A 21115-nucleotide genomic window follows, 5' to 3' on the forward strand; every position below is an offset into this window, starting at 1 on the left:
ATGCTTTGCTCTGCTCCCCTCCTTGCAGCTGATGGGCTTCCAGAAAGCCTTGGCTGCCTCCTGCCTTGTTTCTTGGGAAAGTGTATGGACGAATTGATGTGGGCCAGCTCCACTCTAGACTAGAGGGGGAAATATTCTCTCTTCCCACCGTGCATCTATTCTTATCTCTTCTTGGCATTGGATAACCAAGACTGGGGACATGATCTTAGAATGGGCTGGGGAAGCCAGCCATAGCACAGCCTAGACATTTCTGGAAGGAGAAATGAGTCTCAACCATGGTCTAGCCCACCTCAGCACGAGGCTAAAGCTGGGACGGGGACAAATCTTTAATTAGAAATGCCCAGACCTTGCCTTTTCCCCTTGTGTCCTTTGAGCCTCTTTCCCTCAGGAGTCTGAGGCGTCTTAACAAAGAATTAGGGAGTCCTAGCTCTTTCTCTGCCTTTCCCCACTAGACACATGACTAACAAGTATATGCAAGGTGTCTGGCTTATGAGAGGCCTGCTATTAATGTCCAATCCCTTCTCATCTCTCCCCTTTCCTAATCTGGGAAGCTCGTTAATGACATTCCGCAGCCAACGAGGAGGTCGCTACTTGATTTCTATCAAAAACGACCATTGAGTCCTGGAAAGCAAGCCAGTGCAACGTCCCTGCAGCCATTTGGGTGGACTGTGAGGATGGATACTGAGCTTCTCCTCTGGTTTGCCAGTGCAGAGGGGCAGAGTCTCAGGCCTGCACGCTCAGGAGGCAGGCCCCTGACTCCCACCCTCAGCCTTTACCTCCACGTGCCTCGATTCCAATTTCCATTCTGTCTTTGTTTTCCAGTTGTTCAACACATCAAGCGACATAACATTGTTCTGAAAAGGGAGCTAGGCGAAGGAGCCTTTGGAAAAGTTTTCCTAGCTGAATGCTATAACCTCTGTCCTGAGCAGGACAAGATCTTGGTGGCAGTGAAGGTAAGAGAACACTCCAGAATGTCTCATTATCTGTTGTCGCACTAATGTGTGGAAGCGCATTGTGTCATTTTGTATTTGGCCAATTCAGGAACCGATTATGTCTGCTATGGTGGATGTGTTCGAATTTCCTGTACCTAAATGGACAGCGGGAAGGGTGTTTGGGGCTCATCTAGCTGTCTGAGCTTCTTCTCAGGGGCAACCTGTCCATCTCCAGGCTGTGAATAGCTTTGGGCTACTCTGACAAGTCAATGCTAACTCAATTCTGGGTGGAGGTCGGTAGGGTCAAACAGAATTCAACCAGCTAAGTCTTGGAGACTCAATCTGTCTCCTCAGATTGCTTGATGCTGATGCCAAGCTCAGCTGGAGCTTGTCTCTGGTGAAGGTTCTAGAAGGGAGACCAGAGTTCACTTTGCCCTCTCAGCCTCTGCTCTGCTGACGTCTTCTGTTATACCTTACCCTGTCCCTCCCAAATGTTCCCAGAGCCCCAGGACTGTAAACAGTGCGGGCAAGACTCTATCCTGGGGTGGATGGAGTCTCTTGTAAATTCCACTATCCTAGGAGATGCAAGGTCTTACTGAAATAAAAGAGTCTGAAAGTCCTTACTTCTAGCCATTTCCCCCAAAACTCAAAAAGGAGACCTGGCCTTCAATAAGATAAATATTACTGGAGGGGAACAAAAGTTCCACTGAGTTCTCTAAAACACAAGAATTAACAAAAATAGCACAAAAGACTTGAGCGTATCTCTTACATATGCATTGTCAACATTTTAAAAAACAACTCACCACGGTATTGAATAATATATGCAAACCACTTAAAAGAGGCATATATTTATTAAATGAATTAGGTGGCAAAGGAATGTAGACTTGGCTCGCATAATAAAATGCAACTTCTTGGCTTAACAGAAGATGACTGGGTTTTGTTTGTTTCTGCCAAACACAGAATGTTTACATGAGTGGCGTTTGTTTACTGGTTATAATCAGGACAACCTTTCATGTTTAAAAAAATCAGATGTATATTCCATTACTGTTGTACTTAGCATTAAAATACTCTGGTATATACAGAATAGGTCACTGAGGAGAGAGGTAAAATTCTTCTTGAACTTTCTCATCCTGCAGATTAAACACAGTTTCTGTTAAAACTCATCCAAAGGAAAAAACAGTGCATTTGCTTTCTTTATCTTCCAAAGTAACCAACATGAGTGGATGCTCTTAGACGCTCACATTTAAAAGCTGCATTTTAAAGTGAATAAAGGACATGGTGGCCCATTTGGTTGAGCATCGGAACTTGTCTCAGGTCATGATCTCAAGGCTTGTGGGTTCGAGCCCCGCATGGGGCTCTGTGCTGACAGCTCTGTGCCTGGAGCCTGCTTCAGATTCTGTGTCTCCCTCTCTCTCTGCCCCCTCCCACCCGCTCGCACTCTGTCTCTCTCTCTCTCTCAAAATAAATACACATAATAATAAAATAAAAATAAAGCAAATAAAGAACAGAATTTTCTAGGGAGGGTAAATGTAGTGTCAATAAACATCATACTAAGTTAAGCAAATGGAAGGGGGGAAAGGGAGCCAGAGGAGAGGAAACTGGAAGGCGATGCTAGAAAGATGTGAGGTCAAGTAGGGTAGAAGGTGTAAAATAAGAATCCTGCTCTGATTCTGGGGGCGGGGGTGGGGGGGCAGGGGTTTAATTCCTGCTGTTGCGATTGCTTCCTCTTTTCTTTCCTTTACCCCAAAAGTTTGTTATTTTTTAAAGCACAGAATGTTCAGAACATTTGGCAGGGTTATATCTGCAGGCTCTGCTCTCTTCTGCCGCTCTTTTTTCCCCCTTAGGATAAATGGGACCAAGAGGTGCCTCTATTTTTGTAGATTCGTAGACTGATAAAACATGAGAGCTGGAAAAAGCTTAGGGAAGAGCTGATCCTAATCTAGTCGTGAGTTATACACAAGGACACTGAAGACCATGGATTTGTGTTCTGGGCTCATGTTTCCTCCCACTGATATTTGGAGACCGCCCAGGGAACTAAGTCAGCCTATCAGATTCTGAATTCAGATTCTTGAGGTCACAAGGTGAGACTCTTTGAATGTACGAACATTCTGGGAGATTAGAGAATCCTAGATGATCGTGTAGGAGTAGCTGAGGGACCTCGGCCAGATAGAGAGAAATTTCTCAGTGGGTATAGCTTTTCTTTTTGGTATCATTTCTTATTCTGTGCCTACTTCGCTGTATTTCTTTGAATGCCCTTGAAGAGAGGGTGTTGGATGGCTAAATCCAGGGCACCCTCAGCTCTTGGGTTACATTTCCTTCCCAACACATGCCAAAATAAGGTTTCAGGGCTTGGGCTGGTAATGATGAAAGATCAGCCGGCATCAGCCGCGTGTAGCCAGTGGGGCATGCTTCCACGTGGTCACATCTCCCTTGGCTACTGTCAGTGAGGCTTCTCCGGTTTGAATCACAGTCACAGCCCTAATCCCACCTCTGACCTAGACCCAGGACCTAGTCCTCATAGACACCCTGGCTTTGCCAAATAAGTTCGCAAATGAATGACCTATGAAGAGTGCTTGTTAATTAACACCGCTAAAAACAAGCAAACAAACAAACAAGAGACAAGCCAAGGAACAAAAACTTGGATTTTTCCCTTTTATCAAATCCTGACTCCTCCTCTGCCAGGTCCTTCTTTTTGAAATTCAAATGCAACTGTTGTTTCAAGCAGAGAGGACAAAATGCCTGCAGCTCAAAAATGCAGTTCCAATTTCAAGGTCGCACACCTAAGAAGTCTCATCTCAGTGATCTTGCATGTGCAGCTTTGTTGAAATCAAAGGCTTTGTTTATGTTCGCTGGAATGACTTCAAGCTTCAGAGAGGATGCCCAGGTTAATTTTCCGGGATCCGCAGGCTGCAACCTCACAAGGAAGGAGTCAGATCTTCTACAGGCTCCGGATGAATGGATCAGAATAGCACATGGGCCTTTTACAAAGCTGCTGTCTCCAGCCCAACCTGCTCAATTTTAGGGCTGCGAGCTGGCCAATTGAAAGTGTGTTCAAAGACTATCCCAGGAGCCTGGGAGGAAAACGTCTATGGTTCCGGCCCTAACCACAGGAAAGCGAATTTTTAAGGAATGAGACAAGCTGAATGCAGCTTCCGGGGCCTGCACAGACTGTCATCTCTGAGGAGTGGCTGCGGGAGCTGCTTCTCTCCCATTGGAGGCACCCAGGGATGTTTGACAGGCTTTCTGCCCGTTGCCTAGCAACCCTGGCAGCATTGATTATGTATGCTAAGAAATTGCAGCTATTGTCCTTTTTCTTTCTCTAGAAGGAGCTGACTGGTTTGAAATCCAAGACTTTGCATTCAGACTGACAGATGTCAGTTTCCTGTAAATTCTGGCGTCGCCTGCCCCAAGTGATTTCAGAACTGGAGGGATCCACGGAACCGATTTGAGACGGAAGTGATCCTAAGGCATGTGTAGGGCATTCGAGGGTGCAGGAGGGCTGAGCGTGCCTCTCCCTTTAGAGTATCTGCTTGTTTGGAGCCAACCAGATTGACTTTTTCTTGATATTTTTGGATGACCTTTGTTTTTTAGTGAAATAGATTTGACAATTATTTTTTTTTTCCTCTTTACACTGTATTACAATTGAAGAGCCCATAAAGAGAATGAGAAGCAGAGAAACCAGTCTTTGATCAGAATGAGTTACTTTACCTTTAAGTAACTCAATTGCCAAGGAAACGCTTCATGGCAGTTTCCCTGCATTAGCTGTGGGTGCGTTAGCTATTTTTGGCTCTCTCCAACCTGCATTTCAATAGCTACAATGCCTACAACATTTTCTTGTACTATGAATGCATGCGGATTTTTATTTTTTAAACATAGCCACAAGTGCGCTTTGTAGGATTCATGGCCTCTCCTCCCCCTCTCCACTAACTCAGGTGTATTTCCAGAAACATAAAATGCTGCACACGAGAGAGACTTTAGAAATCCTACAGAACCCAAGCCTCATGTTTTATAGATGAGAAAGCCAAGACCCAGGGAAGTGGAGTGACTTCCTTGAGGGGTAAGTTAAAGTGAGTGAGAGGCACCAGCACAGGAACATTTGAGACTAGAAAGGACGAAATCTGACTTCAGCAGGCACTTCCTTTGGGATTTTTGCATTTCATGTTTCTGAATATCTTCTTGTTAACAGAGGAAATAAGGATGATTTTCTTCACCAAGGGTTTTGGAAGAGTTGACTGATAAGCCCTCTGGCACACTACCGTTCGGCAGCCCCAAAGTCACATCCAGCATGTTTTTCCATTCCTGTGTCTGGAGAGCCCTACCTCGCCCCCTCGATGCACACAGCTCCCATTAATCCATCAGCTCTCCGCTCAGGTTGCTCCTCTTTGGAGATACATTCCCTTGCCTGCTCCCCCAGCTAAGTCAGACCTCCCTATTACGTGCTAATAAGGCATCTGCCCTTGTCCTTCACAGCATTTGTCAAGGTTGTGCATTCTATATGTATCCGCGGGCTTAGTTAATCAATGGCAAGATTGTGGGTCTCCTCCGTTAGCGCGGTATTTTTGAGGGCGAGAACCATGCTTTTTAGCACATTGTCTAATATCTAGTAACATGGAATCAGTGCTTGTTGAGTGAACAAAAGGATAGACGGGTGGACAGATAAACTATAGAAAAAATAGCCTTTGAAAAAGTGAAGAGTCTGCAGTTGACGTTTCTAGGTAAGGAAATGATCTGATGAGCTACTGATAATCATAGAACTTTTAGCTGAGAGGCACTGTAAAGATGATATATAGAGGATAGTGTAATCTAATGAGAAGTCATTTTAGAAATGATTGAACCACTATGCAGATATATAGAACTATTAGCTGATGTTCTTTAGCTTAACTCCCACCTTTTGTGAGGGAAGAAACGGGAACCCAGAGAAGATGAATGACTCATCCAAGGTCACATAGCTTGACCAAGGTCACTTAACGTCAGACGTAGGACTAAAACTCAGGCCTCCCCATCAGTATGATGCTTACCATGTACCACACTCTTACTGACTGAATTTTGCACATGCCCTGGTAGACCAAGTTGAAGAAATTCAACACAGTGCCACTTATCAAGTAACACAAAGGTATGTGCTAGTTGTGCTCATTTGCGTGTAACGTCGACAGATACTTTTCTTGTTTTCCCAGTAGAAACGTAATTCAAGGAAATAGGCAGAAATAAAGAAAACTGGATTCTGGAATGAATGTTAACAAAACATCACAATCGGCTTTGAGGAGAAGAGCAGTAGACTGCTCATTGGAAACCTAACTCAAGCTGGTTTAAGAAGAAAAGGAAATTTATTTGTTCAAGCTACTGGTATCCTTGCTTCAGGGACTGGTGGATCCAGGAAATCAGTTCTCCCTGTCTCGATCTCTCGGGTCTGCTTTCCTCTGTATTGACCGTCTGCTTTCCTCTGTATTGACTGTATTTCCTCTGTATTGACCAGGCAAGTTCTCCCCACACTGTGGTGAGCTATCTAAGCAACAGCTCTGGGCTTGGATCCTGCCATCCAGCAACCCAAAAGAGAGCTCCTCTTCCCCAACAATTACACAACAGTCCAAGGGCCAACTTCCTACTGGCTAGTTGTCTTGAGTTGGGTCACCAAGTCCTCTGACTCTCTGCATAATAGTCTGAATATCCAGGACTGGGTCACGTACATATTCTTGCAAATGGATGGTGGGTCAACTCTGCACAACACACATGGACTGTACGTGGGGAACCATGCTTCCCTGAAAGAATATGAGAGATTCTATCCCTGAAGAAAGGGGTAAAAGTCTGAGAAGGAAAAAAAAAAAGGAATATGACCAACTCAAATAGGAACTACAGGACAGCTAGGCCTCACTGCTAGAACAGTTGGGATCTAAAACCTCACTCTGGATCTGAGGTGGCCCTTGTGACTGTGCCCTCTTTATCCTCTCAGCAGGAGACGCCAGGGACTGTCCTCCAGGCTTCCCTGCTGATGGAGTATAGCTATCTCTTGCCTCTGCTGCTTCCTAACATTTGACTTCTGCTTCAGGGCCAACTGCTGCTCACGTAGTCTCTGTGCTCCCCCCCACCACCCCCACCCAATGCAGATTGCTCAAGAAGGAAAATACTGTGTGTTCAGTTGCTCTGTTCTGTCTTCATGCCAGGCCACCTACCTGTGGACCAACTATCCAAGGTGGTCACATGGCACAGATGAGGCCATCTGTGGGGAAGAAGCAACTAGAGCCAATTATCTCAGAATATGTATAGGGCAGAATAAGGGCTCAAAAAGGAAAGCTCATTCCCTCCCATTCTAGAAGAGTGAAACAATTCATAGACAAGAAAGGACATCGAGAGTTCATCAGTTCAAGCGCTCTACCCAGGCACATTTATCTCTAAGGCATGTGGCTATTTTCTTGCTTTCTTTCATTTTAGTTTTGTTTTTTTGTTTTGTTTTGCTTTGCGTTGTTTTGTTTTTGTGGCAGTCACCATATCAGTCCTCACATGCGATAAATCATGAGGTTTGCCTCCCATTCCTCCCTCTTCCTGCACTTTCTCCCCACTGCACACGGAATCCTTGTTCCCACATCATGGAAATGGAAGATGACAAGATTAGTATATTTAAGAGAACATCTGTCAGCGCTGCCCTATAAAAAGAGTTTGTATGCCTTAACAGGACAGAATGTTGCAGAAAGTGCTATCAATTCCATCTTGACAAGTCTCTAGTAATAGAAGTTGTAGAACTTTTAATGGTGGCTTATTAAAAGGCTCCATCGTCTTTATGGTCCAGACATTGTTTAATAGATTTCTACTGTACTTTAGTGTAAGGCCATTCTTTCCTGGCACATGTGGGTGGGTGTGTGCACGTGTGTATCTGTGATGTGTGTCGGGGGGGGGGGTGGGGGGGGGGTGAGGGCTGTGTGAGAAATGTGTGCACTCCCATACAGCATAGGATTGAGAGCAACATTTGCCTGGTGAGGGTCCCTCTTGTATTGAGTCAGGGCCCCGGTGATTAAGTTGCTCCACCAGTGTCCCCTTTCCAGTAACTTCAACTTTTAACCTTTGACAAGAGATCTGTTTTTTGTCTTGTTAAGTTGTCTTGTTAACCCTATTTTCTGGCTTGTCTACAATTTATCCCCATCTTCTCAGACATGCTAAGCCCAAAACAGTGCATTTCACTGGAATGAGGACTCATCTGGTATTCAACATAGCTGGAGGCTTCATTTCACACTTCTGTATCTCTGGAATCTGTGCCTCACTTTTTAATTGACTGCCCCGCTTTTTAATTGACTTTAACATGATAAGCCAACTGTCAATTGAGTCTTGGTCTTCCATGATCCATCAGCAAGTTTAGTGCAATTGGCTCCAATTTTTAATTGTATTTAAAGCTGGTAAATATATTGCAGCTGCCCATGCTGGAGGACAACTTCTGATTCATTCCTTTGAGTCAATATTTTTCTAATATGACTGTTGCTATGAATTAGTTTGATGTCTTCCAAAGACTTAGCATTTGTAATATGCAACTTGATGTGATATGCACGCATAAACCATCAATTTCAGTACCCAAATGATTGTAAACATTTTAAAGTGTGTGAATTAGGACTTGGCCTTGTGTTTCCCATTGGATGGTCAACTTGTTAGATTCTGAACCATAAGAGTCAGCATGGCTGTGAAAATAAAGATAGCAGCAATCAACACCCTGGCTATGAATCTTGTATTTGAAGCTGTCACTTGGTACATAATTAAAGTCCTTGCAAAGGCCAGTTACATATGATTGAGTTGATATACACAGGTGTTGGTTTCTAGTACATAGTAAGCACTGAGTGTGATCAATTTCATTTTCATATAATCATTTAATTAGTTTTCATTGCCTTAATGTAGGCAAGCCACCTATTGGACTCTGCTTAGTTTTTTTTTTTTCAGTTTACTTATTTACTTATTTATGTATTTATTTATTTAGAAAGAAAGAGAGCATGAGTGGAGAAGGGACAAAGAGAGAGAGGGAGAGAGAGAATTTCAAGCAGGCTCCACACACTGTCAGGACAGGGCCCAACATGGGGCTTGAGCTCACAAACTGGGAGATCGTGACCTGAGCCCAAACCAAGAGTTGGACGCTTAACTGACAAAGCCACCCAGGCACACTGCACTCTCCTTAATTTTTAAGATCTTATTTCTATAAAGCTCTTCCTATCTCTGAATTTATTAAAACATAGTCTTCCAAAATTCACTTTTGTAAGAATTTGATAAAAATTTCCTCTGCCTTTCTTTAGAGAAGACCCTGTCAGTTAGAAGAATCACACAGTATCGTGACTACAGCTTACTCTAAATCCTTGGCTAATTGTCGCCTGTAAGAACCTTATAAGAAGGGTGTCTGCCTTAATTCTATTTCAGTTTACTGTTGTTTTCCAACAGTTGCAAGAGGCAGGTTGACCCGTTGATAGTCTTTTGAGAGGGCTTTTATGGAACAGTGCTATCGAACAGAAGTATAATGTGAGCCACAAATCCAAGTCACATTTGCATTTTTAAATTTCCTAGTTTGCACATTAAAAAGTAAAATGAAACAGATGAAAGTAACTGTATTCATATGTTTTATTTAACTCAACATATCTAAGATATCATTTTAACATACTATTAATATAAAAATATTAATGAGATATTTTATACACTGCCAGTTTTCAAAACCTGGTGTGTATTTTATACTTACAGTACATCTCAATTTGGATCAGCCAGAGTTCAAAAGACCACCAGCCACATGTAGTTGTTGGCTGCCATATTGAATAGTACAGGTCTAAGAGGTATTGGAAAGGTCAACAGTCTCCATTATCAGCAGAGCTCGATGCAATCAATTATCCTGACCCGGAAGAACTTAGGCATGTTGACAGACATTCTCATGCATCTTAGTTGTTTCGTATGGGAGTTAACTCCCTGCCCTCCATATTTTAAGCATGGTAATAGGCATTGGGCATAATGAAGTCCTACCATAATAATCTCTTTGTTTTTATACTTCACCTTAACTTTGTTTCTATGATGTTACATATTATAGGAGAAGAATATGAGATTAGTGCTGAAAACAAGGACACAAGCTTGTGTTTCCTAAGCCACCTGTACTTTGAAATGCAATGATCGTTTGTCACATCCTACCACATCCAATCACACCAATGATTTCAAATAAGCTTTCTCTCCTCTCCTCCGAGCTTCCAGTTAGTTAGCGTTAATATTTCATGGAAGCATTTGTGATGAATGCTAATTTTCCTTTTGTTTTTTTTCCCCTTACCTCCATTTTGCCTTCGCTAGTTTCTCAGTTCTGTGCTGAAGTTTATTGCATGCTGCTCAGTTCTTCCAACTCTGAATCAGTGTGTGCTCAAGGCAGTAACTCTCTGTAGCTCTGGATGAGACCTGTCCCTTGAGAATGTCTTCAGAAAGGATGGTAGCTTTTGAAGTGTCAGGAAATTCACCAGGAATAAGAAGGAATGAAGCTACAAAGCAGACACCAGGAGTAAGAAAATAGCAATGCTTACTGATGGGGCAAATATGCCTGTCAAAATGAAACTTAAGTGGAGGGAATTGTCAGTGCGGGAAGCTGCCACCTCATGTCCATTGCCAAGGACTCGGGGAACCAGCCAAGCCTCCTTTAATTGAGTAAAATGACAATCAGCCGTGGTACTAAAACAGAGATGATTTTTATAAATAGGGTTGATAGCAGGATTTTTCCAGCTTCTGATTGCTGTCTGGCTATGGTTCCACCCTGAGAAAAATTCTGCCCTCTGAGTGCCAAATTCAGAAGATGATTTTGCCCAACTTGTTACTGCCATATTTTCTGAATCTCTTAAAATAGGATTGAATCATAATTTAGAAAAGGGACCCAACATGCAAAAATGGATGGGCACATAGGATGCAGCTAGGTTTGTAGGATGCACTCACCCCATGAATAGTGAAATCTTTCTCAAATCCAAAAATTTTACTGAAGCACAGCTTCTGACATTACACTAAGAGCACAGTCTCTTCCCATAGTGTATTACCTTGGGGAAATGGAGATGTGAGATGCTCATTAGCTCTTTTAGCCTGGGCCCCCCCCCCCCAACAAAAATTCTGTTTTCTCTCCCATCCCACCCTCTACCCCACTGCCTAACTCTCTCCCTGTCTCTCCCTCCCTGTCTCTCTCTCTCTCTCTCTTAAACACACACACACACACACACACACACACAATCTAGCATTCTGGAATCAACAGTACATAGCTAAAACTTATGAAGAGAGATTACATGAAGAATCTTTTCATGCCTTGTGATAATGCCCTAAAGGGGTCAGTAGTCTTCTCTAGTTCACTGTTAACGATGGGCTGAGGCCCTAGAAATAATCTCAATCACACAGGGCAGCCTCTGAGTAAGGAGACTTTATCTCTGAGAAGACATCGCAGGCTTCAAAGGGCTTTTGGAGGGAAATGGTGGCAGCCCGGGGTACCGCTATTCTCATATTGGGCCATCTCTGTACCTTATCCATGCATCTTTGGGCCTCCCTGCATCCTCATGTGAGCAAATCAGATGCAGGCCTAGTTGTGGTTTTGATTTCAAATATCACTGTCTACCGGGGACCCTCGGAGGCTTCTTAGCTTACACTACCTCACTCAGTCCTCCCAGTGACTGTGAGAAATAGATGACATTGTTCCCCTCACTCCACAAAGGATAAAACCAGAGCTCAGAGAGATCCAGAGCAGTCAGAATTTGAACCCAGATTTTTTTTAATTCTAAGCTAGAATGCCTTCTTTTTGAGTCCCACTATTGTGGGGATCTGTCATTTGTGGGGGTTTTCTGTTGTTGTTGTTTCTTTATTTTGAGAGAGAGCGAGAGTGAGTGGGAGCAAGCAGGGGAGGGGCAGAGAGCGATAGAGAGAATCCCAAGCAGGCTCTGCACTGCCAGTGCAGAGCCAGATGTGAGGCCTGACCCCACAAACCATGAGATCATGGCCTGAGCCAAAATCAAGAGTTGGACGCCCAACGGGCTGAACCACCCAGGTGCCCTGTGAGGATCTGTCTTTTGACCGGAAGGAGAACACAACCGCTTGGGGCCAGCCCTCCAAGAGAGAAGGCATTGGGAAGTCTCCTCCTCATCCTTACATTCTCGTCCCTGCTTTCTCTACATGTACTCGGGCTCACTCGCCACCTTTCCACATGAACGTCCACTTTTCAGCCCTTTCCAGTGCTCTCTCATCTCTAGCTTGCACAGATCTCGTGGGTCCAGGGTTCTTTTATTTGCCCAACGTTGGATTCTGTTGTCAGCAGAAGTAGTGGAGACAGACACGTACCCAAAACCATAATGCAAGTCCAAGTGCAGGAGACGTTCCGATGTGTGTATTTTGCTCCCAGGCAATGGCAACGTCCACGTCCTCTGTGTCCATCTTCTTGCCCTAACTGTGATTTATTTTTCTACCTAGAAGTTAGGCAGACCAAAACACTGGTTGGATTAAAAAACACCTAAAAAGCAGGCCCACAGATAAAATGAACCTAAACAGGTTGTGAAGATAAGCACTTCATGCCTCCCATGAGGAGGCTTAGTTTGGATGGGGACAAGCAAGAGGAGCTTAGTTTGGATGGGGACAAGCCCAGTTTCTGGAGCTTCGAGGAAGCAGAGCCCCAAAACGCAGGCTTTCAGCCTCTGTTCATTTTGTTATTAAATGAAGAAATGTGCGGTTTCCATGGCAACAGCCCTACCAAAATTTTATGGCTTCTCTGACTACTTGCTGGCCCAAATCAGCTCACTTTTCAAAGCAGGTGCTCTTAAGGGATGCTTTTTGGAAAACCACATTCTAATGTGAGAATGGGGGAACCCCACCACCAGACCCTTTTTTCAGTCGGTACCTCCAGGCTTTGGCATAAGAGGTAATTGCCTGTAGCCTAATGAAAACTGTAGGTAGAATTTCTGTCTCCTTGGGTCAGGTCAGCAATGGGAAGAAAGCTTCAAATCCTGCTAAAGGCAGTTCGTGAAAACACTAGATTCTATACGGATTGTAGCAGAAAAGACTTTGTGATCTTGCTGTTGCCTCTGTCATCTTAATGTTCTCTTGTCGCTGATATGAAGCAGACCCTGCATATTCATCGGTGCCCTCCTGTGCTTTCCCTGCTTGGGAGAGCAGCCCTGGGCATGGTAAATTACATATTGCAAAGTCATCGTGTGGCAGACTCGATGACGAGCCTCCTGACCCCCTTTGGGAATGAAGGATTTGCTCCCTCACTTGCTAGGAAGCCTCAGTCAGTCCTCAGCTACCAGCAGCCTGTGGGGGCTCAGAAAGGCCACTCAAGATCACACTCCCTTCCCAGTGGCCTCCATCTGATGGCTGACTGATACAAAGCTACAAAGGCCCAGCCCCTTTGGCTGAAACTCAGGACAGCTCTGAAGGGTCATCCCATAGGCCTTGTGGGGGAGTGTTGAGACACAGCTCCACTCCCCCGATGCCCAATCCCTCCCAGCAGGTGCTAATCCCAAGAGCATGCCCCAATGAATGTCTTGGCTGCTAACTTCTATCCCAGAGTCTTTCCCTCAGGAACTTGACTTGTGGTACATTCCAAGGTCTAGAAGTTGCCCAGGTCAGAAGTATCTCCCACCCAGGAGAGCAGAGTCAAGGCAACAATGAGCTGTAACACACGACATGACCACCAGAAGCCTGGCAGTGCTCGTTGACCCTGACGCAGTGTGTGGTACACATCTGGCAGGTGACATGCTTTCATTCTGTTCGGTACACATCTGGCAGGTACACATCTGGCAGGCGACATGCTTTCATTCTGTTCCCGAGTGACTATGGATGTTCACATTTGCCCTCTAACACCAATAAAGACAGATGGAAGTCTCTGGAAAAAGGATTCACATACCCACATGCCACCTCTACCAGGAGGAGTCCTCTGGCCATCCCTTCTCCCTGTCCCTTAACTGTGGCTGCTGTCACAAATTACTACAAACGGAGTGGCTAAGGCAACCCAAATAATTTCTCTCGTTGTTTTGATGGTCAGACATCCAAAATCAGTTTTGTTAAAGCTAAAGGGAAGATGTCGGCAGTGCTGGCTTCTTCTGGAGGCTCCAGGGTAGAAAACATTTCCTGGCTTTTTCCAGGTTTTAGAGGCCACCTTCATTCCTTAGCTTGTGGCCCCTTCTTCTACCCTCAAAGCCAACAGTGTAGCACCTTCTGTACTGCCTGACCTCTGCTCCTACCTTACACCTTCTCTCTCCTGACCCTCCCAGGAACCCTTGTTTGGAATGACATTGAGCCTACTTGGATAATCCCTCCACATCAAGATCCTTCACTTAGAGGCCCCTGTGTGGCTCAGTCGGTTAAGCGTTTCCACCTTATGTGACCTCGCGGTCATGAGATTGAGCCCCAGGTCGGGCTCTGCGTTGGCAGCACGGAGCCTGCTTGCGATTCTACTCTCTCTGCTCCTCTCTCTGCACCTCTTCCACTCTCAAAATAAATAAATAAACATGGAGAAAAAAAAAAGATCCTGACGTAATCGCATTTACAAAGTCCCTTTTGCCATGTAAAGTAACATATTCATAGATTCTGGGGGTTGGGACATGGACGCCTTTGTACAGGTATCATTCAACCTCGGACACCAGTGCCCATGCCCGAGTCAGGACTCCAGGCAGAAGAATGAACACACGCAGAGACAGGAAGGCAAGGCCTGATGTCATTTGGGCAGCTGTGGATCTTTCTTAAGGTGGGAGCATAGGTTTCAAGAGAAGCATGTCAAGTGATCAAACTGGACAGAGATGCAGGGGAGCTCACATTGGATACACGTCTTAAACTTGAGTTATAGTTAATCATAAATGTGGCTCATCTCCCTGTTTGTCCATAAGCACCTGAGGCCAGGATATGGGTCAGTGTCTTCCCGATGTCACCACAGCTCTGGCTCAGAGACCGGCACAGGACAGGAGTTCGGTGCAGGTGTGTGTCATCAGCCCATGACAGCTTTGCCCTGCTATGACACCGTGGGGGCAGAGTGGTCTGAGAAGAGAACTATCCTGGGCACCTTCATCTTGGCCACGTGACCGGCCTGCTTGGACCTCCCCAGATCGGGGCTTTTCCTGGGCCGGCAGCGTGGGTGAGCACGAGTGAAGACTTTCCGAAGGGTTACATAGTAATGCTGGCCCAATGATCACAGTCAAGGCTGGAAGATGGGTGCACGAGGGTTCAGTATGCTCTCCTATCTACTGGATATTTCCATAATATCAAGTTTTTCTTAAAGTTATGTGAGCGGAAGTGAGCGGCACATAGCATCCTTGAAAACGTAACAGGTACCAAAAGGGAAGAGAAGTCTGTGGTGATAACTGGGTAATGATAGAGAAAAAAATGGGTTAAGACTATAAAAAGCTCATGTCTGTTACTTAATGAGAAAACATCTGTACGAGCGCTTCGTAAACCGTAAAGCGTTCCATACCCATAAGGGACTTTTCCTCAGTTATTAATACAAACGGTATTTCTTCAGGAATTAGGCAATTTTCCAATCTTTTGTATAGTAAATGAGATGGATTTCCTTCCCATCTACGAACCTCGGGGCTCACTGAAGTACTTCCTTCTCAACACAACCTTTCCCTTTGATGTCAGTTTAAGGTGTGTTGATGTTTTTCCTCTGTCTGCCCCTCATCCTCAGACGCTGAAAGACGCCAGTGACAACGCCCGCAAGGACTTCCACCGTGAGGCAGAGCTGCTGACCAACCTCCAGCACGAGCACATTGTCAAGTTCTACGGTGTCTGTGTGGAGGGCGACCCGCTCATCATGGTCTTTGAGTACATGAAGCACGGGGATCTCAACAAGTTCCTCAGGTGCGATGCGGGGGATGGGATGGGAGGGGGCTTGAGGACGGCGCAGGCCTTCATGATTAAGACAGATGGAGGGTGAGGACCAGCAGTTGCTGGGAAGGTCCAAGGGTCACTTGGAACTTTCTCTAGAATGGCCTCTCCTGGTGACACCACCACCGTGTACCACAGAGAAAGAAACTGAGGCCACGGCAATGTTCTTGTCTTAACGAACTAACTCTACAGCATGCGATGTGAGCGATTCCACTCAGTTGCACCTGTGTTCATTGAGCATTTGTTAATGAAGTGGCATGTGACATGGCATTTGAAGTGGACCGTAGAGTATCTGTAGGAGTTTGCCAGGTGGATTAGAGAGGAGTGTCCTTCAGGGCTAAGGAATCAGTGAGTTAAGGGACTAAGGTGTCACGGTGAGAGGTTTGGTCATCCAGGAGTGGAGAGCCCAGAGTAGGCACAGGATGTGTAAAAGGAGTGAGGAGGAATCAAGGGTGGAGAGATGAGCAGTTGGATTTTAACCTGACAACAAAATGGAGACTCAGGAGGTCAGGAGGAGGTCAGGGATGTGGTGAAAAGAACAGAATCCATAGAGCAAAAGCTCTGGAAGGAAGGAGGTCAAAAAACATTGGATGGGACCATTGGAAACACAGGCTATAGTTCTTGCTGAGACCCTGAAGCCCTGCAAAGATGGACAGCCTTCACTTGAGGTGTTTTGTGGCAAACAGGGTCATTAGAAGAAGGCAAGGCAAGGAAGGGGCAAATGTTGATTATATAAGGGAGCCACTGGGTTATAAAATAGGGTCCATGTCACTTGGATTTCTAGCTTTAACCTAATTAGATTTTAGTTTACCAGTGGCTTTCTAGAAAGTCCCCCACCTTATGACAGGGAGGGGTCTCAAGACAGAATAAGTGAGAGACAATGCTGAGTGCCCATAATCCAGGGGTCAAGGTGAAGATACTCTGAAATAGTGAGGAGTTGAATCTCAGCTCTGGCGTTTATTAGCCAAGGGACCTTGGGCAAGTGTCTCAGCTGTTCAGGTAGTGATACGGAGCTAGCAGGGCAGATATGAGGACTAAGTTGGGATAAGTACAGAAAACTCTTAGCATAGAAGCAAATAGGAAGTTTTCAACAAGGAGAAGCTCGAATTCCACTGGTGATGATATCTACTGGTAAACCAACTGCCTCCGCGAAGGGAATCACTGGGAGAGCTACACTGGGTAAGACAGAGAAGTCCGTGGTCACCCAGCTAGGGTTCCCGCTCAGTGTTCTCCTCCTGCACCTCCCAAGGGACAGAAGAAATGAGCTGATCCACACACTCCTTGCTGAAGGAAACCAAGGAATGCTTTTATTTGCATTGAGCAGGGGAACGAATGGAACCCACCCGTTTAAGATCATGAGTGGAAAGAGTGAGATTCCCAGTAGCGTGGGCTGGGGAGACTGGATTCTCCTCCCCAGTCTGCATCAGCAGCTGTGTTGCTTGGTTGGATCCTCAGCCCACGTGGACCTGAGTTAGATTCTCTCTGTGTCACCTCTGGCTCTAACATGCAGTTGTCTTTCCAATGTAGCTGCCCCTCAACTTTGAAAGATTAGCAAGTGTGCTACCTGTGATATCTCAGTAGGTAGTAGAATTTAGGACAAACGAGAAAGATGTCAGCCTCAGTAAAAGGGGTATAATAATGCCCACATAGAGGACTAGTGTCAAGACTATTGTGGTGCCAGATAATCGGTAGATGCTGTCCCCGCTGTCCTCCCTCTCTGCCACGCTGAGGGATCCACAATGCTGGAGATATTATACCTCTTGTGTTACGGTGACCTACACCTCTCTATCCTTCTCCAGTTTCTGGGGGCGCTGGAAAGGGCTTTCCCCAGAAAAGGGCACCAGGTAGTCACTTCGTGCAGCCCCTGGAAGATTCAGAAACTGTGCTGTTTACATAATAAGTCCACCACGGTGAGAACAGTGGAGGGGGCAGTGTACCTCTGTGCTTAGAAAATGCCATCATGTGGTTTGCACCTTCTGGATCACTTTTGCCGTCTCTAGCCTCATGAATATGTGTGCAATTTAGTCCTCTTGCTGGGATGGGTCCCCGTGCTCTGCCTTGCTTACAATTGTGGTGGGGGGTGGGGGGAGGAAAGCCAGTGAAATTAGGGATGTGTAGCTGACACTTGGTGTTCAGAGACCATCATCCTGATGCACTACTCTGTGCCTGCAAGGTTTTTCTTGTAGGTGATAAGAGATGATGATGGTAGCTTTTGTCTTTCAGCTCTGATGTGAAAGGAGGAAAATTAGCTGCTCCTAGAAGTATTTCTCCCTTGTTCCCATGATCTCAGCTACTTGTCTATTTAAAGATGGTGCTTTCCAAAAACTGTAGCATAATACAACCAAACATATTCACCCATATGCAATGAAATGCTTCTGTGAGCTCACACTGCGTGTGCACATACGTGTATGCATGCGTATGTAACCAAGTGTGTGTGTGTGTGCGCGCGCACACGCGTGTGTTGATCCTTTCGCTTTTGGCTCAACCAACCTCTCCTTAGCTCTCCTTCCTGCTTCCAGAAGAAGCAGGCACCTGATTTTTAGGAATCTCTTCTGCTTGATCTCAGAATCTGATGGACTCTGGTTTCAAGAGGTATTCAATGCCAAGAATCAGGTTCTTAGGCACAATAATGTGCTCTGAACTATAGTCTGCCCTCCCTTTCTGGAAGGGAGTCTAGCCCCTAAACCACCATGAACATGTCCCCAAGCATCATTGGCACTGGCCTATAAAGACAGATGTCTACAATTTCCTCTCACTCTTTTTATTCACCCCGAAGCCATACATTGAGTACCAACATGGCCAAGTCCTCTGCTAGGTTGGCCAGGAAATGAGGAGTAAAACATAGTTCTTGCTGGCAAGGAGATGACAGTTTTGCCTATTGGAATCTCTCCAGAATTCCTTTCCAACAAGAGGAAGAGAGATAAGGCTTTTCCAAGCAATAACAGCTAATATTATTGAGCCTTCTAAGCAATTTAAGTGGTTTAACTTGCATAAACTTAATAAACTATGATTACCATTATTCCCATTTTATGGTCCAAAAAACTGGGTCACGATGCTGGTGAGTGACACAGCTGAGATTCAAACCCACAGACCCTGGCTGCAAAACCCATAGAGCACTGCAATACTTCCTCTTGGGGTAGCTGTTGATAAAACTCAGAAGGAAGGTAGTGTGCCGTGGCATTCTGGAGCCAGACAGTGTGGCTAAGTGCCCGCTGTAACCCACACTTGGAGAGAATAAGCGGAGGAACGGTGAACAGCTTCCCCCGTTAGAAGCCCACTGAGCCTTCCCGCTCCTCAAGCGGGGTGCTACTGGTGTTTTTCCCCTCTTAAGGCATGTTCTCCTGGAAGAGGTAAACATGGTTGGATTTCTAAGAGCTGCAGGGTCACCTGAGGAGTGAAGCAGAGAGCTGCTGTGTTAAGTTCATTTATACTCCTCTTGAGAACTTGGTTAGAAGACTCACCTGCCCTCTTACAGCAGGACTTTCTGCTCCAAGAAAGCATGCAGAGGCGTCTCCCATTACAAGGAGTCCTGCTAAATACTCACAAGCAAGCATGTGAGTATTTAGCGTGCCAGAGCCTGCCCCAACCTGCACGTGGTATCAGAGAGTGCAGAAGGCACTGGGGAGTCACAGCTTTCTGGGGCCTTCGGAGGGTAAGGCTGGAGCATGGGGCTTTGTGCACAGGTGGCCTATGGCACTGGCCTCTGTCTTCTCTGGAGACTTTGCAACTGATAGATTCTTAGAAGGGTCTAGATTCCTGGCAAATCGGCAACGTTATTTCACTCGTTGATTTAGATCCATGAAGGAGATTCCATCCTGGCCTAGATTCTCGGGATATTTCAGGATTTCTCATAGTTTGTGTGTTCTTCTAGGTCTCTCTGCTGGTATTGAAGTCACAGTCAGGGCTTTGAGTCCTGTAATAAGAGACAACATTCCCACTTTCCCCTCTTTCCCTGGCCCCCTTGGGTGCTGGGAAGAACAACATTGGAGCAATCTTTAGTGCTGGCTTTGCACGAAAGCCCAAGCAAGCTCTCAGTTATTGCTCGTATTGATGAGCTTAGGAGGGTGCGGTGGGTACCCCCTCTTTACAGAATGAGGAGACAGTCCAGAGCAGTTCTGCAGGTCACCTGAGGTCACAGCTAGTGTGCTAGGATGGGATTCAAATTCCGTTTGGATACCCTGAGCCTTGCCCAGAGGTTTTGAGCTGAACAGAGCCCCAGGGCATTTCCCCACACTGCTCCTCAGTGCTACAACGGGGAGGCACTAGGGGCTGGGTCTGAGTGGAGGTGACAGGCACCAGAACCTCCTTGCACAAAAACAGGAAGCCCCTCCCTGGGAATGGTTCAACGCAGATATTTAGAGACACGAGGGACCTACAGGATCACCCAGCCTAATATCTGTATGTTTGACTGATGGGAAATTACAGACTGGACAAGTTCAAAGCTTCCCTAGATCCTGGTGCTGGAAAACTCCTCTCCTCCTTGTCTAGTGCTTGTTCTTTTTTTTTTTTTTTTTAATGTTTATTTTTGAGAGGCAGAGAGAGAGAGACAGAGACAGAGACAGAGAGTGAGCAGGGGAGGAGCAGAGAGACAGGGAGACACAGAATCCAAAGCAAGTTCCAGGCTCCGATCTGTCAGCACAGGGCCTGATGCAGGGCTCGAACTCACCAACCGTGAGATCGTGACCTGAGCCGAAGTCAGACGCTTAACCGACTGAACCACCCAGGTGCCCCTCCAGTGCTTGTTCTAAGGGAATACGAGAGTAAGAGATTTGGAAATCCAGAAAAGGGGAATCGCTGTGGGCTGGAGCCAGGAAGGAGGCACTTCCACCCGCAGTTTGAGACCATCTGACTGAGGTAGGTCTGGGTGGTACGAAGAGACAGAAGGAGCAGAGAGTTCTGGGATCATTCAGCCTCTTTTATTTGCAAATTCTCATACGGTTCTGGAACACTGCAGGTGGGGTCGTCCACTTTAAAATCCATTTAAAATCTTCTATATTTATTTTGAGTGCTTCCAACTGTCTTGAAGGAAATCTTCTCCCTTATTTGCCTCTGGGAGGGAGAACCCCTTTGACCCCTCCACAGAAGCTTCTAGAAGAAAGGGACCCTTTACTCTTTGCTCTACAGAGCCATCAGGGGCAGCAACACTGGTCTTGGCAGGATTCCAGAGTGGGGACTGCCGGGGCTGAGGGCACATCCTCACTGTGGGACACCCCACCCCAAAAAAAGCACATGCCAGTGTTTAGATACCTTAAGTCATCACACAACTGGGAAAAGGCCAAGTGCATAAGACAGAAGAAAAAGAAGATATGGGCGCCTGGGTGGCTCAGTCCATTAAGCATCCGATTCTTAATTTCCGTTCA

General features: G+C 45.8%; 1 protein-coding gene across 1 annotated transcript in view; it reads left to right on the forward strand.

The window, feature by feature from the left end:
- Positions 1-21115, forward strand: part of NTRK2 (neurotrophic receptor tyrosine kinase 2) — a 331708-nt gene that overhangs the window by 246527 nt on the left and 64066 nt on the right. The window contains exons 13-14 of the mRNA XM_042912832.1: positions 823-953; positions 15556-15728. Coding sequence (XP_042768766.1) covers positions 823-953; positions 15556-15728 — 304 coding nt within the window. The remainder of the gene's footprint in view (positions 1-822; positions 954-15555; positions 15729-21115) is intronic.

Source organism: Panthera leo, chromosome D4 (assembly GCF_018350215.1).
Source record: "Panthera leo isolate Ple1 chromosome D4, P.leo_Ple1_pat1.1, whole genome shotgun sequence".
Lineage (NCBI taxonomy): Eukaryota > Metazoa > Chordata > Mammalia > Carnivora > Felidae > Panthera > Panthera leo.